The sequence below is a fragment of the Parus major genome, chromosome 3, assembly GCF_001522545.3.
Source record: "Parus major isolate Abel chromosome 3, Parus_major1.1, whole genome shotgun sequence".
In the NCBI taxonomy this organism is placed as follows: Eukaryota; Metazoa; Chordata; class Aves; order Passeriformes; family Paridae; genus Parus; species Parus major.
This window is the reverse complement of record NC_031770.1, coordinates 54,070,377-54,091,048: the sequence shown is the minus strand read 5'-3', so window position 1 is coordinate 54,091,048 and position 20,672 is coordinate 54,070,377. Positions and strand designations below refer to the sequence as shown.

The 20,672-nt window shown below is 40.7% G+C and overlaps 1 protein-coding gene across 5 annotated transcripts in view; it reads left to right on the top strand.

Moving 5' to 3' along the window:
- Window positions 1-20,672, top strand: part of TIAM2 (TIAM Rac1 associated GEF 2) — an 87,846-nt gene that overhangs the window by 49,675 nt on the left and 17,499 nt on the right. For 3 of the 5 annotated variants that reach the window (XM_033512735.1, XM_033512736.1, XM_033512734.1), the window contains one exon: window positions 6,438-6,541. In XM_033512735.1, the coding sequence (XP_033368626.1) occupies window positions 6,438-6,541 (104 nt within the window). Of the gene's footprint in view, window positions 1-6,437; window positions 6,542-8,935; window positions 9,158-17,965; window positions 18,154-20,672 lie in introns of those variants that run through there. The other 2 variants (XM_015620704.3, XM_015620703.3) reach the window with 2 other exon arrangements.

Here is a 20,672-nt window from a genome sequence, read left to right as displayed (position 1 = left end):
TTGCATGTTATTCACCAGCTGTATAGTCTCGTCCTCTTGTTCCCATAATCATTTGAATAATTTACTAAAATCCTTGCTCCTGAGTTTCAATTTCATATGCCAGGTTTTATACATTGAGAGCTAAAGTTTAGTCCTCTGCTCAGCTGCGTGAGTGCAACACGGCTTGCACCCACCTCAGACATGTTTTTTTTCTGATCATTAATTGCTGTCCTGCCTTACTCATCCTTGTTGGTTACAGATGTATTTCAGCCTGGTTCAGCCAAGCCCTATGGGACTGGCTTTACCGTGGCCTTTAGAGCCAGAATCTGTTTGTTGTAGTGAGTGCTTGGTGATGTGGTAAGTGGATCAGGTGTAGTCAGAGATACCAGGAAAGACTCACAGCTGCTAGCTGTAAATCAAGCATCTTACCTTAGCTGAGACATGCCTGGGTGCAGTTCCCTCGCCTGATTCTGACAAAACATCTGACTTCATCTCTCTGGCCCTCTCTCTCCTACAGCCGAGGATAGTTATCAAGTAGAGCACAGAGCTGCTCCTCCTCACAGATCTGAAAATGATGCCCTGCAGTGGTCTTAGTTTGTCTTGGAGTGACTGAGTACATTTAATTTTTCTGTGTTGTCTTCTCAAGTAGATGTAGAAGGAATTTTTATTCAATTTACCATTGTCTTTGGAGTGGCAGGTGGAAATACTCCTTCTTGCCAAAGTTTGAAAAAGTAGGTGGTTACACCACCTACACAGTGCTTGACATTTGATAACACTTGACATGCTTGTGATGGTTATTTGGCATTTTTTAAATCAGTGAGAGCAGTCTGAAATGGAACAAGTTCTGATGCATTATGAAAAGAGAGCTATGAATAAAGAAACAGGATCCTCAGTTCCCACTGTCTCCTCATGATGATTTTGCCTTTGCAGTAAGCAGCTAAACTGGTAGGAGCATCTCCGACTTGAAAGTAATTAAGGCTTCTTCATTAATTAACCAGAAGAGAGATAAGTGACATTTGCATTTGCTGATGGCTTCTTTATGGTAAATGAATTGCCGGATGGTCGATGTTGATGTTTTCCAGTTGATTTCCTTTGGATTCTTGGCTGGGATTGCAGCAGAGATTATTATTATTGTCTCACACATCTGCTAGACGATGAGTTTCCATTGTACCTCACTGCTCACAAACACATGAATAACTTCCCCACTTGTACGTGTATCACTGCATCAACATGGGAAGAAACATTCCCGTAGGCATACAGAGCTCTTGGATATGCTGCATGTGTTTGTTTTTCAAACCAACTGTCCCATCTGCGTGCTCTGGGCCTGGATGTTTAATTGGATGTTGAGCAGCGAGGAACATACTTAAGAAGTTTTTCTCTCAGTTTTAGTGGTTACACTATAGCATCTCTTGAATGATTGAGTCACCTGCCTGCTTGCCAGCAAGACACAACACTGCAAGAGCAATGGCATTCTTTGGCGATGCTGTTGGTAGCTAAAGGTGCTGAGATTGTTCTCAGCACTTGATGGTTCTTTGCTAGAAACCAAGAAATATGTTTAGTATGTATTTCATGTGATGTAACTTAAGCTTTTTACATACAGGCACTCTTTTCCCACCCCGCCGTGCTTTTCTGGGAATCCTAGCTTTTGTTTGTAGTTGCTACTCTTCTTGTTTGCAGCAAGCTGATTGTATTGGGTTTGTGAGGCAAGCTTTTGGTAGCTGGGGGCTACAGGGGTGGCTTCTGTGAGAAGCTTCTAGATGCTTCCCAGTGCCAACTGGCTCCAATACGGGCTCACCACTGGCCAAGGCTGAGCCCATCAGCAGTGGTGTAGCTCCTCTGGGATAAGATATTTAAGGAGGGGGAAAAAAGCCTGCATGTTTGCAGCTGGAGGGAGGAGTGACAATAGCTGAGAAAAACAACTCTGCAGACACCAAGGTCAGTGAAGAAGGAAGGGCTGGGATGTGCTCTGGGTGCTGGAGCAGACCTTGCAGCCCTTGGTGCAGACCATGGTGAGACAGCTGTTCCACTGCAGCCCATGGAGATCCATAGGAGAGCAGAGATCCACCTGCAGCCTGTGGAAGACCCTCACAGGAGCAGATGGATGCAGGAAGGAGGCTGTGGCCCCGTGGGAAACCCACTCTCTGGAGCAGGTTTGCTGGCTGGATTTGTGACGCTGGCGGGGACCCACCTTGGAGCAGTTTGTTCCAGAAGGCCTGTACCCTGTGTGAGGGACCCATGCTGGAGCAGTCTGTGAAGAACTGCAGTCTGTGGGATGGAGTAATGCTGGAGAAGTTCAAGGAGGACTGTCTTCCATGGGACGGTCTCCATGCTGGAGCAGGGAATGAGTGTGAGGAGTGCTCCCCATGAGGAGAAAGGAGCAGCAGAGACAATGAGTGATGAACTGATCACAACACCCCATTCCCTGATGCCCTGTGCTGCTCAGAGGAAGGAGGGAGAGAAAATCAGGAACAAAGTTAAGTCTGGGAAGAAGAGAGGCGTGGGGAAAAAATGTTTTTAAGATTTGGGTTTTTATCTCATTATCCTAGTCTGATTTGATTAGTAGTAAATTAAACTAATTTTCCCAGGTTGAGTCAGTTTTGCCTGACAGTGACTGGTGCGTGATCTCTCCCTGTGTTTATCTCAACCCATGACCCTTTCGTTATATTTTTCTCCCCTGCTCAGCTGAGGGGAGGAGTGATTGAGCTGCTTTGGAGGACATTTCGTGTCCAGCTTGGGTCAACCCACCATGCTGACTCTTAGTATTTTCTTTTCTGGAGACACTCCTGTTTGCTAGACTGGAAAAAAGTGTCTGCTTCAGAGGTTCCTGAATCCCAGCTGGAAGTGATAAACATTTCAATTCACCAAGCATGAGCATGTGTGTAAACAGGACAGAGAGGTGTGCTGCAGCAGAGAAAAATTATGTTAAACAATTTCAACTATGTTTTGTTTAACTCATTATTATCAGTCCCATTTTTCTTCCAGACAGTTTTATCACAAGTACGTCAGTAGAATAAATCAAATGTACTACTGTAATGGAGCTGTAAGGGCAGATTTAGCCACGATACACTCACCATTTACTATGCTACAAAGCCTCTCAAGCAATGTTTTCAGTGAAGTATTCCATGTTTTCTCTAAATAGAGAGAAACATAATTCTAGTAACATCAGAGTTTTGGTTTGGGTTTTTTTTTTTAATAATGATTAAAAAAGGCCTGGAAGTTTTGGTTTGACCTTCAATTTCAGTGGTTTTTAGGAACATGTATCCCCTTGCATACTTTTGCATCCTCATGGCCAGCAAAGTACCAGAATATTCTATACCGGAACAGATTTGTACTTGCACAGTGCTAACATCTTTCTTAATTTTGTGCATAGTTTTGTTCCTAGTTTTACCTGAAAGCATAATGGTTACCCAGCCTGTAAGAGAACATTTTCACATTACTATTTGTATACATCTTTGATCATATGAATTCTGTTGTAGAGCTAAATCTAAATTTGAATGTTTAAAGAAAATACATTTTGTAGGGTTTGACTTTGCTAGTCTCCTTCCACTTATCATTGGAAGTAGAAAGAATTTTGGCATTGATCTTTTTGCTCTGTTCATGTCCTTAAGCTTTGCATTTGTAATTACCCATTTTCTATGGTAATACTACTTTTTTTCTGGGGGGGCTTGGGGATTAAGCTCTGCAGCTGATATTGGTGCTTCTTTTCTTTTTGGGAATAGTCTGTAGGAGCAGATCCAAAGGAAGTCCCCTTCCACAGCAAAAGAAGGAAGAGGAGACAGGATGTGGACGCTAAACTGATCAACAACCCATACATCCTTCCTTCCTTTCTTTCTTCCCTCCCCATGTTAGTTCTGCATACAATGTAGGATGCTGTAGGATGTCTTTTTTCACCTTGGATTCCTTCCGTGTGACTTTTTTTAGGTTTTGCTATTTAAAATAACATTTACTGCTGCTTCTCCATCGTCAGCAGCTCATTCTGCCAACAGCAAATGCTATAAAAATGGGCAAGTCTATGTAGCCTACCCCTGAGAGTCCTGTAGGCTACAAAGGAAAAACAAAATAAGGGTGAGGGCAGGAAAAGATGGGTCATCTGGAAAAAGCAATACAATGTTCTGTTTACCTACTTTGGGTGTTGTTATCCCAATTTCTTCTGTTTATGTTGTTTGGCGATTGTTTTACCCTATTTTCCTCTTCCCACATTTATGCTCTCTCTTAGTTGTTGTGTGTGTAAGTTAGTTTTACTGCTTCATAAAGAACAAATATGTTTAATGATCACTTTGTAAAATCAGGGAAATAGGGTTTTTTTCTCGCTAGGTAGCTACCTGAGATCAAACTGTAGATCCTTTATGCCATTGCAAAATGTATCTTAGGTACATGATGTTTGGATGGGAGAAGGGCATTAAAACCCAGAGGGCAAGTAGAAAGAGCTCAACTGGGAAACAATAGGAAATAATATCCTTGGCATCACCTTACCCTGAAGAAAATGTTGTTTAAAAGTCAATTTAATTTTAGGGGTTGGCTTGACAAGGAGTTGACAGTGGTTGAAGTCAATAGGCATTTATGTGTACTCATATACAGAAGAGAGCCTCAAAATTACTTCAAGTCCAGAGGAAAGGAGAAAATTATTCAGGCTTGGTGGAGGAAGAGAGGTAAAAGCATAACATAAATAGACAAGACAGACTCTTTCTTATGGTCTTAAAGACAATGGATGGCTGGAGTGGAGTTATATAAAATGTGTTTTTTCTGCAAAAGTGATAACTCTTGGGGTATTGCATATTACATAGACTCTTCTATATCAGGAGCCTCACCTGACTCTGGGAGGAGAAGGTAAAAAAGCCTGAGGAGAAAAGTGATGAGACCTTGTTCCTGCAAGGATAGGGAAATGAGAAAGTGGTCAAGTCTTTGGCATGTGGGAGGACAGTGTCAGCCTCGATGCTAAGCTTGACCTGAGCACCTTAATAACATATAGAAAAGCCCAAGTTGATACTGTGCTGAATTATTTGCATGTCTTTCTCTGACTTGCCTCTGGAGTCTGTCAGCCATGTTTTATCTTATCAGGAAAGCTCCTTGTGAATTGCAAAGTGCTGTTTTGGGCCTAAAATTCCCATTTTCCTCTCTGCTTCAGTCCATGTTGGTCAATTCTTTCTGAGAGGAGCTGGTCCTGCTCTGCACGAACAGGACAACAGCAACACCTGGACAGCTAAATTCTGTTGTCCTTCCCAATTTCTTTATTGCAAGCTGTCATGATTTACTGCAAGATGGGTGGTATTTGTTTAATTACCATTTTAGTTGCTGGTGTCAGTGATTAAATAAGAATCTTACCTTTCACTTAAAAATAAGTCTCCAGCATTTGTAGGTGTTGAGAAAGAGTTTGAAAATGTGGTAATGTGGTGGGAATTATACTCTGGAGGCTTAAAGGCTAGGAAACAAAGCAGCAAACTTTAAACCCCCCCCCCCCCCTTTATTTTATTGCTGTTATACTAGATGAGGTTGCTGAAAATCCTTTTTCTTTTCTTTTTTTTTAATTTATTTGGTGGTTGCTTTATAATTTTCAGCTACATGGATTCATAATACTGCAGATCAAAAATCACTTCTTCACTTCTAGGATTTTTAATTAGAATTTCCATGTGAACAGCTCTGCAGATTTTCAGCAGCCAATTGAGGAAATATAAAGAGAAAGAATATCATTTTTGTATGAACGCTGGATAGCTTTTGAGTTTAAATGTAAATGTTACTGAAAGGTACAGTCTGTCAGTAGGAAGAGCAGGGCAGTGCTGCCTCTGGTTTTTGTATTGTGCCAGCTACTGTGTAGATGGACTCCAAACTTGAGAAAATTGGTAAACTATTTAGAAGAAAGAGGGATTCTGTCTGTATTATGAATTATGTTTGTTCCAGGGCAAAATTCTCTTTTCTTCTTAAATCTTTAAAGGATTCAGGACTAAGTCATGTCAAACAATGGTGTGTTCATCCAGGGAGAACTGCTGAGTGCATTTAATAATCTTCACTGGTTGTCTCAGCACAGAGTGTGCTGATTATAGATAGTGCTGCCTTCAAAAGCATGCTGTTAGCAAGAGTGCTGGGTTTATTTTGGTAGATCAGATATGCACATTGCTTCAGACAGCCTCTGATGTCCAGCTGCTGTTTGGAAAGCAGAGTTTCAAGGCATAGTTGCTCCTTGCTTTGACCTCTCCCATTGTTTTTTGAGGGGTGCAGATGATTGCAAATTTTGCATTTCTTCTGGACATGTCACTTAGTGTCCTGGTCTAGTTGGCATGGTGGTGTTAGGTCGAAGGTTGGACTCAGTGATCTCAGAGGCTTTTTCCAGCCTAATTGATTCTGTGATTCTCTCCTGCTGGTGTAATTGTACTAGCCACTGAAATTGTTGGGGTAAGAGCAAATTTTTTTCCTGTTTCTGTCCTATAACCATCTAATTTATTTGTGTTTTATTTCAAATGCAGACTTTAGTAATGTGCCTGACGTCACATCCAGTTTGAAAAGGAGCAGTACTGATGGCACTCTGGACCAAGTGCCACACAGGGAGAAGACTGACCCACCCTTCAGGGTAAGAAAATGCTTGACACAGCAATCCTTATGAGCCAAAAGGCAGTGTTGTAGTGTTAATGCTCTGCATTTTGTTGGAAAGAATTTAACATATGGCATTAATTTGAAAAAATTTGTATGCATATTAATTGTACTTGGTGTTTTAGTATCTTGAGGTCACCCTGACAGGTCAGCATCTACAGCACAGCTGCTGCATCTGCAGGAGCAGTGTGATGGGGGCAAATGGCAAGCAGGTGGAGACTTGTCAAATTAATTTTTCTGTGTGGCTTGAACCCAGTTCCTGCAGAGCAACAGTAAAGCTGGTACAGCTTTCTTATTGATTCAGTTTGTTTTGTCTTCTCTTTTTACTGATATTTATAGGGCTTGCTGTTAATATTTCTGTGACCATAGCCGTGCTATGTCAGTAGTTTTAAACTGGGCAAGAGACTTGGAGAGGTGCAGTGTTTGAGAGACAGTGATTGCCACTCTCTAAGTTGGAGACCCTTTGTGTGTCTGCAGTTTCTGTTTGACTTGTCTAGGCTAATAATGGTTTTCCTTCTCTCAGCCAGGATTTTAGGGGCTGAGGCAGGAACACCCAGAATTAGTGCCCATCTTCAAATGCACTGGTCTCCCAAGGGCAGCTTTTTTTCCATTTTGCTCTGAATCAGGCAAGGTGCAACCTGTGTCCAATTCAAGTGCATATTGTTTGAACCTCCCAAGTGCAGGTGTGGGTAGTGGTTTTGTGTTGGTGGCCGTGATTTTACCTGGCATTGCCATTCTGACAACAAGAAATGTGTTTTTAAATTATGTCGATGAGTTGGTTGTATCTTCAAGCAAATTTTTGATAACACTTGTGTTAGCACTCTTGCATAACAGGAATGACGTAAAGGGTTTTTATGGTTCTGGAATACATTACTGTCTTGTGCTAGGTTGTATGAAAATTGGTAGAGATGAGACAGAATGTGAAATCTCAGAAGACTGGAATAGGGAAGTTACATTGTGCCTCTAAGCATACCTACTGAGAGGAGTTGTTAATCTTACTTTATTAATTACTTTGTAACCTTTTTCAGCCTTGTGTAGGTGATTTTATGCCCTTTCCCTAGAGAATAAGGAGAAGTCCAGTGATTGTGGGTCTTCAGCCCTTCTCCTGCTGCACAAGGGGATTCCCACAGAAATGATCTGTATGCTGTGTAACAATTGTTTATGCTTCCCCAAAGTCTTTGCAACCAGACAAGAACAAACTGGATTTTCTCCCCTTAGGACACATGGTTCCTTTGAAAGGAGTACTGTAGGTTTCTCTGCTCTGCTGTTTTAGCAGTTCAGCCTGGCTTTAGGGGTGGGGATCTTTGTGGGAGCACATCAGAGGTGACCCCAAGGCTTAGGCTGCTTGGATGGCTGTTTGCACCAGGCCAGGCTCCCCTGGGTGCTTCGGGGTGCCCTGCTCACCCGGAGTGTGCTGTGTCCCCCGTGCACTGTATGGGCATAAATGCTGACCCTCTGTCCTGCTGGAGGGGGGGAATTGTGGGGCATCAGCTTTGCTTTAGCAGAAGAACAAAGCCAATCCTGATTGCCTGTGTCAAAGACACCAGGTGCCAGAAAATTAGGGAGAGTTCAGAGGATTTAAACACACAGAGAACAATTGATGTACACTAGCTGTTGCTTTTAATGCACTAAATTTGTTCCAATGCTCTAAATTACATGCTGCAATTAAAGCTCAAAAAAAGAGGGGAAATGGACAGGTCTGCTCCCTGCTCTCCCTGCAGCCTCAAATTTGTCAGATTCAGCACTTATTAGGGCTTTTGCATGATTTGCTGAAGTAATTGCCCATTCTGTATTGCAGTTCACTTCTTGAGCTGACATGCAGGTCTGCTAGTGTCATTTTAAAAATTATCTGAGGCTGTTCTGGTTTTGTAGGTACAAGGGTGGAAAACAGCCTGGCAATCAAAGGCAGTCTGGCTTGGACTGCAGCTGTAAACGAGTCTGTCACAGCTCTACAATTTCTGCAAATGGTTTCTAATTGATTGCTGTCTTTCTGTTGGAGGGTGCCTATTACCGTCAGAGCTTTTTGTCTGACCCTTTTGATATCTCTAATAGATGTAGAAGTAAAGAAAACCCAAACCTAACAGTTAAGTTCAGGTGGTGTATATTGTATGTGCTTTTGTGATTATGTATAACAGGAATTAAGATGATTTCTGTTTTTATAGCTGTGATTTGAGACTGCTCACCAGATGAACAATAACTACTGCTAATAAAAGCTAGTTTGAGGAAATTGTGCAGCCTTGAAAAGCATAGCATCTGGATTTGGGGTTGTGGATTTTTTTTTTCCCTTTGCCTTCTGTTTCCTGCATGTGCTGACTTGACCTCCCACGCCTGTGGACACCATTAGTGCAGTAGGCAAGTAGGCGATGCTGCAGAAGTATGGGGGAGAGGAGCTCTGTAAGCACTGCTCTGTGGAGGAGAGGCTGGTGGTGCTGAGAGGTTCTGAGCACAGCCTGGAACAACAGGCAGTTTGGGACTATTTCAGGGGAGACACAGCTAGAGATGCTCACTTTCCAGTTGACATCAACTGTAGATGTGATTGTTTGGCTCTGAGGGAGCAGGCTGCTTTGAAGTTTCATTGATTTTTGTCCCATAACATGTAAGTAAATAAAAAAAAGTCTTAATCTTTGGATTTAATGGTTGCATGTCTGATTTCTGGATTTTGTGTTTCTTTTTTGGAGCATTTTCGTTTGTCTGTTTTTCACTATTTTCTTCATCTCATACCAAGCTAAGGTAAGGCATCATCTCAACTGAAAGTACAGTGATGTGTTTCAGAAGTGCCTTGTAATCTCAAAGAAATAAGCCTTTTGTTGCACGTGTGCTACATTCAAACATGCCTTCATTTAGTCAGTCATCCATGGATTTATTTTTTTTTAATTTTATTTTTTAATTTTATTTTTTATTTTTGACTGAGAAATGAATGGATTTATGAGGGCAAGAGAGGCTAGTATCATTCTGGAAAATGGAAGCTCTTCCTTAAGTTATAAAATATTAAAAATACATGGATATCAAGGACCATCAATTCCAGATGCACATTAGATCTGACAGCTCTGTATTCTCTGGGATACCCCATTTGTACTTCAATACCTGTAACCTTACTTTCAATTTTATTTAACAGGGAGAGATACTATACTTTGAACACACTGTCCTGCAGTATATTTCCAAACTGTGTTAAAATACTGTTTATGTGTCAACAGCATGTGGTCCTTGCCCTTGGTTCTGGAGTATGTAGATGTTCTGTTGACAGAAGAATATGTAACCTCAAAATCTGGGGATTGAGCACACCTGTTGGTGTAATTAAATCTAGTTGTGTTTAATCATTTTGATAACTAATTGTCTGTGCTCCTGGTGCTCATTTAAATCCTGGTATATTGGCAGTTTCCAAGAATCAAAGTCTCTGTATGTCAAAGGAGCATGAAGCTCAATGAACAAAAAATGCAACTTTTCTTTTAGCTACTTGTGATTTCTAATTGCAAACTATATTGGCTAGAAATGTTTTCTCTACTGCTCTGTTTGTTTTAAGATTAAGTTTAGTAGCTTGTTACTAACTTGCTTATCTTTACTTTGTATTTTCAGTGCATTAAAAATAACCTTTTATGAAACATAGCTAGAAGGGGACATTTTATCATATAATTACCTATTATTTTAAGGTCTCTAGAAACAGACCTGCTGTGATCTGACTTTTGGTTGCTCTGAATCTTTTGAGTGTCATCAGAGAGATGCATATTTGAAATCATATTAACTTCTAACAGACATAAAGAAGTAACTTCATATAAATGTATGAGTGGAAAGGGAAAGATACATTTTCACTTTCAGTGTTTTACAGATCTTAAGAAAAAACCTTAGGGTATACTCTCTGCAAATATTTCACATAACTTCATTTTATCTTCAGCTGTATCTTAGAGGTCTTTAAGATACTCAAGAAACCCAGTAAAAGTAGCTAGTGTGATGGCTTTTAATCATTATAGAAACAGTCAATGAATACAGAGTGGTTTTATGGTGGCATCTTCAAAAATTAATATTGCAGGTGGCGAAATGGAAGCTGCTGTGTGAGAAACTTTGAATGTTAATATGAACTGACTTTTTAAAGGATGGCCAACTGGTTTCATTTTGTAAGCCTCTGAAATGCTGCTGTATTTCTTTCAAACAATGAAGTAAAATTGGTCCTGGGAATAAGTTGAGTATAGAAACTTAGGGTAATTGCCTTTGCTGTTGCCTCTTGAAACAGTCTCTTTACTCTCAGCATGGACTATTGATTATACATGAATGTGTTTATATGAGGACAAATCTATCCCCATCATCTCTTAATAAAATAGAAATAAAAAATTCTATACACTACAGAGACAAAAACCATTTTTTTTTCCTTGAGAACACCATTCTTAATCAAATGAGCAGAAGTTATGATTAAGTCATAGAATACCTTTCCCTAGGTTTGAGCTTATTTAGATTATCTCAACTAATTCATCTTCCCCTCCTGTTTGATGACCACGTTCCCTTTTCCTTCATCTGATAAGGAAATGAGAACTCATTTCATAAGGAAATGGCAAATCTGATCAGCAGACTTCATGACACTTTTGGCAAACACAAATCTGCATCTCCTGCAGGAGGGAACATTTTCATCTGAATTGCTTTCAGCTGTTCATGGGGATGAGTTCCAGGTCAATATGATGGCCCTACTTGAAATGCCCATTTTTACAGATAGAGTGAACAAAAGGAAAGTAGAAAAAACATGTCCTCGTGTGTTTCAGAAGTTCTGTTTTTGGATGCTTGAGTTTCCTATGTGATATCAAATTATCCTTCCAGTGTTTTTGAAGCTTGTGTGTTTTGTTTATTGTGATGCCAATTGTGGTCATTTTTCCACTTGCCAGTGAGAAAGAAGTATATTTCCATGAAGTTGGCATGTCTGGAACCATGGTGAGAAATCTGGTTTTTGGTCTCCCTGCACACAGTGATGCTTTTTGTGTTCAAGGAGCCAACATGCACATATGCCTGACTTGGGAAACCGTTCAGGTTTTTGTTTTTGTAGCCCTCAAGTATATGAGCAATTGAACAGCTCATTTGCATATCTGATGGTGCCCAGGAGGTGTGAATGCAGAGAGAGAGAGAGAGACTGGGTCAGAAAGCAAACCCATCTTCCAAGTTCTACATCATGCAGCTACCTTAGGAAGCTTTAGGAAGTGTTGTAAAGAGTCTGCTGCCTTTTGGTATTTTAACCTCTATATACAGCATAGCCACCATGGGAAGGATGGTTTTTGTCAGTTGGAAAAAATTAGTATTTTGTCTTCAAAATTCCTAAAGTTGATTTCAAAACCCCTCCATGAGTAGCATGACCACAGCCATCAACTTCTCATGCAGAATAATTTAAGGGTAACAATCCCTAGGTATAATATATATTGAGGTCTAGGTTCGATCCAGGGTGAGACAAAATGTGTCTCATTGCTGGTCTGCCCAAATGCTCAGTTGTTAAATTAAAAAAGCATGGTCTGATTTTTGGGGAGAGGAAGGGGGCAACCATGGCAGTTGCCATGGAATGTCAGGAGTAGAAAGTAGTTAGTAATCATTACTCATACTTTCAGTCCATTCCCAACAGAAAATCCCTGCAGTTCAGTGTTTGTGGAAGGGGTGAATGGTATTTTATCTCCCAGAAGAATGCAAGTGGATGCTAGGAATGATGTATTCCTATGATTTATCACCTAGAAAACATTGTACATTGTGATCTGTAGCAGATGTGCTTTGGAGTAGTTCAGGGCACTGTTATTCAAAACACACCCAACTGCTTTCTATTGCTGCTGTCAGTAAATGTAATCCTATTTATTATATGGATCATATATATTATTTATAATATACATGTGGTGGTTCATTTATTTATTTTGATCTGGTGATGACACTCATCACTCTCAGAGATGAGTATGGGATCACCAGTCTGAATGTGTGTATATAAGCAGTGTATGTGAAATAATTTTGTTAAGCAGACTGTAAAAATCAAAATTCTTGGAAAGGGGATGTTAGTCCTAACCAAATAAATACCAATTGTTGAGCTCCATTTAAAGAAAACCAAGCAGAAATGACCAGAATCTCAACAGAGCCTCAAATCCACTTCTTGCATAGAGGCAATTCCAGCTGAATGTCGTGATGGCTTCTCATTAGCTGTGTCTTGCATTGCCCAGGCAGTTCCCACTTGTGCAGTATGTCATTAATTGCAGGAGAGCTGCCTGCCTAAAGGTTTACTCAGCATCCATAGGACATTAAGGATTTTTTCTTTATTTTAATCATGAAAACTTCTCTTTAGCAGTTGATGACATCCGAAAGCTTGGGGAGTAGTCTGCAATTAACTTTTTTTTTTTTTTTTTACTTAGTAGGAGGGGGATTAACAATGTGGTACTCTCAAAATCATGTATAGCCTCTGCAATCCAAGTGTCATTTTCTTCCAGATGTGACATGCATTTAGGAAATCTCAGAGCTAACATGGGAAAATAGCATCTTTCTCAGCAGTGGTTTCCTTGATTCATTTGTGCCTGGAGGGGACCATTCTGCACTGAAAGCATGACAAGCCAGTGGGGAATTCTGCTAATTATTGTGCTTCTCTTGCAGACAGCCCAGCCTATGGTGACCCTATCAGAGCTGGTGGCTCCAGCCATGTGGAGCTGCTGCCAGATCCCTGCTGTCTTCCTGTGCCTTTAGAGAAGGGCATCAGTGAAACTGTAGCCCTTTAGAAGTTCATAAGAATTTTGCTAATTAATCTAGGTTTCAGTGTATTAATCTATTGCTCAGAGAAGGCACCAGAACTGGTAGACAATAGGTTACAGAAGGCTTGCTGTCAACCTATGAGTGAGTGCTACTGCCCAGTCCTGGATTTCACTTTCCTGTGTTGATCCTGCAGTTCTGTGTCCCCTATGGATGGCCCAAAATTCAAACATAAGCTTTGTGAGTCTTAGCTAACACAGCAAGGGAGCTGCAAAACCACAAGGCTTAAACATGGAATGTGCCATACCTAATGCAAACCTGTAACCAGCTCATGCTGTAGATGAAGATCTGCTTGCATTGGTACTGGTAGGGAGGCACAGGAATGGTAGGGAAGAAGACTGAAGGGCCTGACAGTATGTGCAGCTCTTGCATGCAGAGGTGTGACCTTGTGGCACTTTGTTTTGTGCTACTACATTGAGCCTGGGGCTTAGGAGGAGGGGGTATTTGTTGTCTTTCCCCTAACTGAAGGAAAAGTCCTCTCAAAAGTACTGAGACAGCTTTTGGTGTAAGACATGCAGATGGTTTTGATCAGGAAAAGAAATTCTGTTGTGTTGATGCTTGCAAATGTAGGAAGCCAGTGGGAGATGACTTACAACACAGCTTTTCTTTGTAGTCATCTGGGAAAAATCCATAAGGCTTACCTGCAGACAAAAAGGGAAGCATATGACAGCAGCCCTGGAGCATTGCAACGGGATATGGTTAGCAGTGTCTCTGGAGACATGACTTCATTGATGAAGGGCAGGAAGCTGCCTGGGAGCCCACCACCCTGCGCCTCTGAAGCAATCCCGGTCACCTGCCGGGCAGGATATGACAGCAACATTTCACTTTGCAGTGAAAGGCAGAGATATCTAATCACACTTCTGACAGACCCAGGGAACTGGGTAACCTCTCTGCCAGCTGCAGAATATTTGTTGGTTTATTATTTTTTTTTAAAAATCAAGATACTGTTCAGTTACATTGCTGACAGTAATGTATGTGTTTTTTCCTTGTGATGCAAAAGTATTTAAGCCCAATTTTAGTGCGTGCCAAGGTATGTGATGTGGCCAGCAGTCACCCATAGCACACAAAGTCACCTTAAAGTTGCAGAAAGTTTCAGTACTGAATTTCAGATAAATACTGCATCCTGGATACCATCATAACTTCAATGAGGCTTTGATTCCTATTTTGCTCTGTCAGGAACATGTAATGACAAAGGTAGGCCTGAAATTCCAAAACTGAAAACATCTGCTACCTGCAGAAAATTCTGCAAAACAAAAGACAACAAAAAGGTACATGAAAGAATGGAAGAAGCAGAAGAATTAAAAAAAAAAAAAAAAAAAAAAAAAAAAAAAAAAAAAAAGGTGAAGGGTCAGTTGAGTCAGATGCACAGGGAGGTTCCACCAGATTTTCATGTTTTGTTACCTGTTTTCTCTTGTTAACATACTGTGAGCAGACATAGACATCCTCTCACATGGTGATTATTTCCTTCTGAGACAGCGGAATCCTGTCGTAGTGCCTAAACAAAGCCTTGCCAAAACCAGGGGAGAGGTTGGTGTAGAGTTCAGAGAATCTATATTTGTCTTTACAAGGGAGTTACTGCATCTTTTAACATTTGGAATGCAAATGCTGGCTACTGACAAGAACAGATACGAGTTGCCTTCTCTGCCTCCCAAGGTGGCAAATTGGAAACCTATATTGTGAAGCATGAACGCAACTGCAAAGATAATGTCTCAGTGGTTGCTATAGTTTCTAATTCAATACTTGAGAAAAGTTTCTGCATTCAGCACAAAACACTTTGAGTGAGAATGCTGCAAACAATAAATAAGATGCTTGAAATTAGAAATAAAACAAGGATTCATTTTAAACATTTGGAATACTAACTGTTTTTTTATCATTGGAATTAAAGCAAGTGTCTTCACTGTGGTCAATTATGCTTTGAAAATACATTTTGATGGCATTTAAAAAACATGTTATTAATACAATAAGCATGACAGGAAAATATGCAGAAAAATTATCCACCCACAGTTATAAAAAGTAAAAAACAGACTCCCTCTAGATCCGTGTAGAGGTCTGGAGACAAGCTGTATTAATCCTGAGCTTATAATGCTTAGGGACCACTGACATGGCAGAGCTCCTGTTAGTGCAGGTTACGTAAATACACGTATATTTATATACATATATGTGTTGTGTGTGTCTACATATGTACGTTTTGTATATGAATGATGCTTCTGTGTCACCAGTGCTCCAGACTGATGTTACAAAGTAGCCCACAAGTGCTCAGGATTGTCCTGCACTGTTCCCTTTCATTCAAAGTGTACACCAGCGGAGCAAAATTAGCCTTTTACCTCCATGCATTAAGGGCAAGAGCAGGATGGGAAATGAGCTGGATGCAGATAAGCACACCTACATGTATCGAGACAATAGAGGGAAGCCTGTATCATGAAGGATGTCACTGTTATGGTAACTATCAAGGCTGGTGCCACTGAAATGGAAAGATGAAAACCAGATGTCGGTAAAGGGAATGTGCATTATTCAAAGTACACAGGAACAAACAACAGGGCTATGTCATTTTTCCAGTGATCTTAAAAATATTGCACAGTGATGGATTATTTAACTTGTTTTTGAAAAGTGCTTGTGTGCTGCTTGTGTGCTTCTGGAGAAAAAGAAAGGCTAAATGAAAAGTGTTCATTCATTTGCTTTGCTTTAGTTTATCTTGTTCCCCTTTTTGATTTGTCCAAGTCCCTCAATAGGAGATGGAAAGATTACTGAAACATAATTGTCTTTTTTCTAATGAATACACATTAAATAAAAGCTGTTAATTGGTAACATATTTTAGCTGGCATATGGCTAGCTAATAATGCAGGCTTAATTAGCAAATCTGGGGAAGAATAACTTCCTAATATGGAATTAAAAAGACCTGTCATTGTTTTTCATCAGGATAGATGATATTGCTTGGACCTGAAATTTAGCAATCTTTTTTTTTCTCTTGGTCCCAGTGGATGAGCTGTGTTTTTACATGTATCTATTAGAAAAACAGAGCTTGAAAGTGCCACCACTAATGCAAATAGGAAACAAAGAAACAGTAGCTCTCCAGAAAGTATAGTTATACTATTAAAACATGTAGATCTGGTGACCTGGCCTGTGTTATTTTTAAAATGCCATATGCAGCACATAATTTCCACAAACTACTTATTTCATTTTGTTTCTTATCTTCAGACTTACTCTGTGGATCCCTAGGATCTGCAGACTACTGCAGAGGCAACCACTATTGGTGGATAAGAACAGTAGCCTTATGCATGCTGCACAGGATCTGTGAATTTGGATTTTTATACCAGACTGTACATCCACTGAAAAATGAAATGTTAAGGAGAAGGCAAAACCTCTCTTGCTCCTTCAAGACCATTTCCTCAATTTTCTGTTTACAGTCTTCTCCCTCAGTGAACCTGATATGTCTCTAAGAGGAAGAAGGGCACAGTCCATCCACCAAGCAAGAGATTTCTGCTGCCGTGATGTGTTCTGCATGTCTTATCAGTAGCATGTTGTTTCAGGGATACAGCATCATTTTTCCTCTGATAGGCAGCCTCTCAGTGACTGAGCTGTACAGTTTGGCAAATGCTGAGCTGTCAAGTTGTGCTAATGATTTGGAAAGAGATGGATGTAAGTTTAATTGCAGTAATTAAAGGAGAAAGCTGTATTATTCCCTTGCCTGTATGAAGGTGAACATCCTTGAAACCTTAGAAGCAGTGCACATGTAACCAAAGGTATAGATACCCAGGTTTGGTGTATCTTTTGGGGTCAAGAGAAGGGTTTGCTAGGGAGCAATAAGTGCTGCCAAGGGCAGTGTTGAATGAAGCCTTACAGCTCAGCTTCATTGCACTGTAGGAGTGCTGTTATAGGGGCAACATGGGAATTGCTGTGTTTTATTATGCCACTGGTGTAGTTCTCCTTTTATTAATGAATTGCTTGTCAGTCTTTTATCTCTTCGGTTCAGTGCTGTCATGTCCTATAATGTTTTATTTAAAGCTGCATTGTTCTTAGGGTAAGCTATCTGTAGACCCAATTGGTTTTGTGTAAATATGTCAACATCAGAACTCTTACTTTCAAGCCTGAATTTATTGCTGAGCTCTTTTAAAATTTCTTTTTATTGATGTAATTATGGCTAAAAAGTTCAAACAAAGGACAAGCATAATTATATAAAGAAATCATCCAGAGAGCTGCCTATTTGTTTTTCATTTTATCATTGTAAGAGCATTTGTATGCCACAACATTTAGCAGCATATACCCTTGACAGAGCATCAGTGCTATTGATAAATCATGCTGACCTTCAGGGCAGTCAGCACCCTCTAGATATTTTTAGCTATTTGGCTAACTTTCTCAAAGCACCTGATGTTTTGTTTATGCAGTAAATTTCACAGGCAGGGAGGCAGGTATATTTCTGGGGAGATCAAACCCATCTTCCCTTGTCATAACTGAACTTTGTCCTGCACTCACCACATCAAGCTATTTATAAAAAAAAAAATCTCATCTAGCATCTTTTTGCTTCATTTGTAGCAATAAAGGGAGGCATGGCAAGTCTGTCTGTACTCTCATACGCTGCTTAGCCTCCTCGTTGTCAGCGTCTCCAATTTTGGGTAATCGGCACAAAAGAGAAACTTGTGCAGCTGAGCTCAGAGGGAAGGTGTGTTTGTGAGGGATCACAACATCCGCGGCTTCCTTCCGAGGGCCCTTTTCCTTTGGCAAAGTTTGTATTCACAAGCCACAATGCCCGCCTTCAGGAGGAGTAAGACCAGAGCTAAGAGTTTAGCGCTGGCTCGCAAAACCCAGCAGCAGGCAGCAGCAGCTTACGGCTCCCTGCACAGGATGCTCTCCGTGGTGAGTTCTGCAGCGGCGCGCCTTCAGCCGGGGTGCTGCTTAATTAGGCTGGGGTGATGGGGCTGCAGGAGCATCCGGGCTGCCTCTACCTGATAAATAACGACTGTCTCGCCATTAGTAATCAAATAATGGATTCTCGCAGCGTGTAGTTGGTGGCTGAGGTTGTACCAGTAACTGCATGGGTTTCTGAAGGTTTGTGGTTTCTGAAGTTTGGGGGAGGGAAGGGTGGGTTGGTTGCCTGCACTGTTTGATGCTGGGCTTAAGCAAATTGTTATTTCTTGCATCTCTCAGAGAAAGGACTAAGAAAGATCCATATTTTGACAAGAAGTAGGAAGGTTTTAAAAAGACTCCGCATGGAAATTTGGAAATAACTGCAGCATGAATATTTTAACTGCTCCTCTGTTTTTTCACAATTAAGTTAGTATTATGGAAATAGGGAGAGAAAAATATGATCTATAATCAAGGTAAAGCTGGTAAAATATAAGAAGGCTGTATATATGTATTACACAAGTGGCAGAAAAATAGCATGAGCCTCCTGCATAAAAACTGACAACATCAGGATAAGGACCTGGGGTAGGAAGAACCAACAGTTTTTTACAACATTAGGGTTTGGGAAAATTTTTATTCTGTGCTTTGATGTTGCCTCTCATAAGACTCTCTTTTTTGTGACCTGTCAGGGTTCCTCTTTTTGTTTTCCTGATGCTCTAATCTTTGCATTTTGTACAGTCAGGATTTAGTGTCCTGTGATGGAAATCACTTCTGTTTTGCTTTTGACTTTGGTATGAGTTGGGTCAGATGACTTTGGAGACCGATTCTAGAGAAACTGAGCACAGCATCTGTGGAACTCAGTGTCTGCTGCTTGTCCTGGGGACCTGGCCAATGCAGGCTCTTGGGCCCAGGTCCCTGCTGCATGACTTGGTTTATAACAGGAGTTTCAGTCAAGTACCTCAGTCACCACTGATGGCTCTTCTGTACTCAAAGAGAAAGATGGGCATCTCTCTGTGTGGCAGGTGAGAGGGAAGATTTGCCACTATGCAAATATCAATAGCTCAGGCACCATATCAGGTGGGTTGCATCTGGGCTGTTTTACACAGCTGTATGTTCAGCCTTATCCTGTGCTCTATGGAAAGAATTACTGGGTCAGCAGCCCCTCCCTCTTATAATATTTGTGATATTTCTAAATAAGGTTGGTGACATATAATTCTCTATTCAGGCTGATTTGTTAATGTAAATCTCTCTGAAACTGGAAATTCTAACTCAAAGACAAAAGTTCCTTGTTAATTCCATGTCTTTTGTATAATCTGGTAGTGTCTAGCAGGGCACCTTATCATCCTTTGGTGCAGAGGATTTTCTTCTCCCTCCTTAAAACATAACTCTAACTATGCTTTGCTTATTGCTATGAAATATCTGAATGGAATATGAAAAATAATGCCCTTCTTTTAGCAAATTTTTAAACATTTTCATTAATAGACAAGAGACAGAGTGAAACAAAGCAGACCCCTAGAATTTTGTTGTCACTCAGGACCAAGTTCATATTGAGTGGCCTTGAAGTTGGGAAAAGAAGGAGTAGGAGCAGAAGATAAGTAATGACTGAGGCCACTGCTTTGGTTTAGCTTCTATTGCTGAAAGCTGAGCAGCATTTTGCCCAGACATCTACAGTGAAAGTATCACAAAGTATTTTTCAGTAAAGCTCTGCTAGCATTTTTCAGTTTTAATGGACAAATTAGAGGAATGACCTCATTCCTCAATTCTCAATACATTGACTGTATTGGTGTCTAACATAAAGCAACTTTTTTCTGTGGTCTTTAAGGAAGCTAAAGCCGGCAACTTTCTGGCCTTTTGTGTTGCTTGGTTACAAAGTACTTCCCACTCTGAGGAGATGCCAGAGATGCCCACACAGTGATGTACCCACAAAAAATGGTGGCTGTCAGGGCTACCTCTGTTTTGGAGAGAAACATCTTCTAACACAAAGTGAAAGGGAAGGACATCTCCAGGAGCTTTCCTTTTACACAGAGCAAGGGATGTAAAGGTGTCTCAGGCTACTTGTTCATTGCTCAAAACTCCATTGTATTTCATCCGCTGACTGGTGCATTCAGTCTTCCTGGAAATACATACATCAGACAGAGCTGACGTGTTAGCTGTTCGTTTTTGGAGGGCACGAGTCTAATCTGTTTCTGCAGGATGTTTCTGAGCATGTTTCCTCTTAGGGTAGGGAGTTCAAAGGATTGGTGATCCAGCCCATAAAAATGGTCTGTGTCCTGCACAAGGATACTGAATCCTGAACACTCTTCAAAGGACATGAATGGCTTTCACTTCACCAAGGAGTCTTTCTTAAGTTGTGTAGAGTTTTCTAAGTCTACCAGAATATTCCTTTCCATCACTGTTTCAAACAAACCCTGACAGACTAGTGGAGGACGTGATGCGTATAAATGAGGGTAAACAGCAGCGTGCAAAGACCCTGTAACACTAATTGACCTTGTGCAGCATTTATGCTCAATCAGTATAATTCAGTAGAAAGT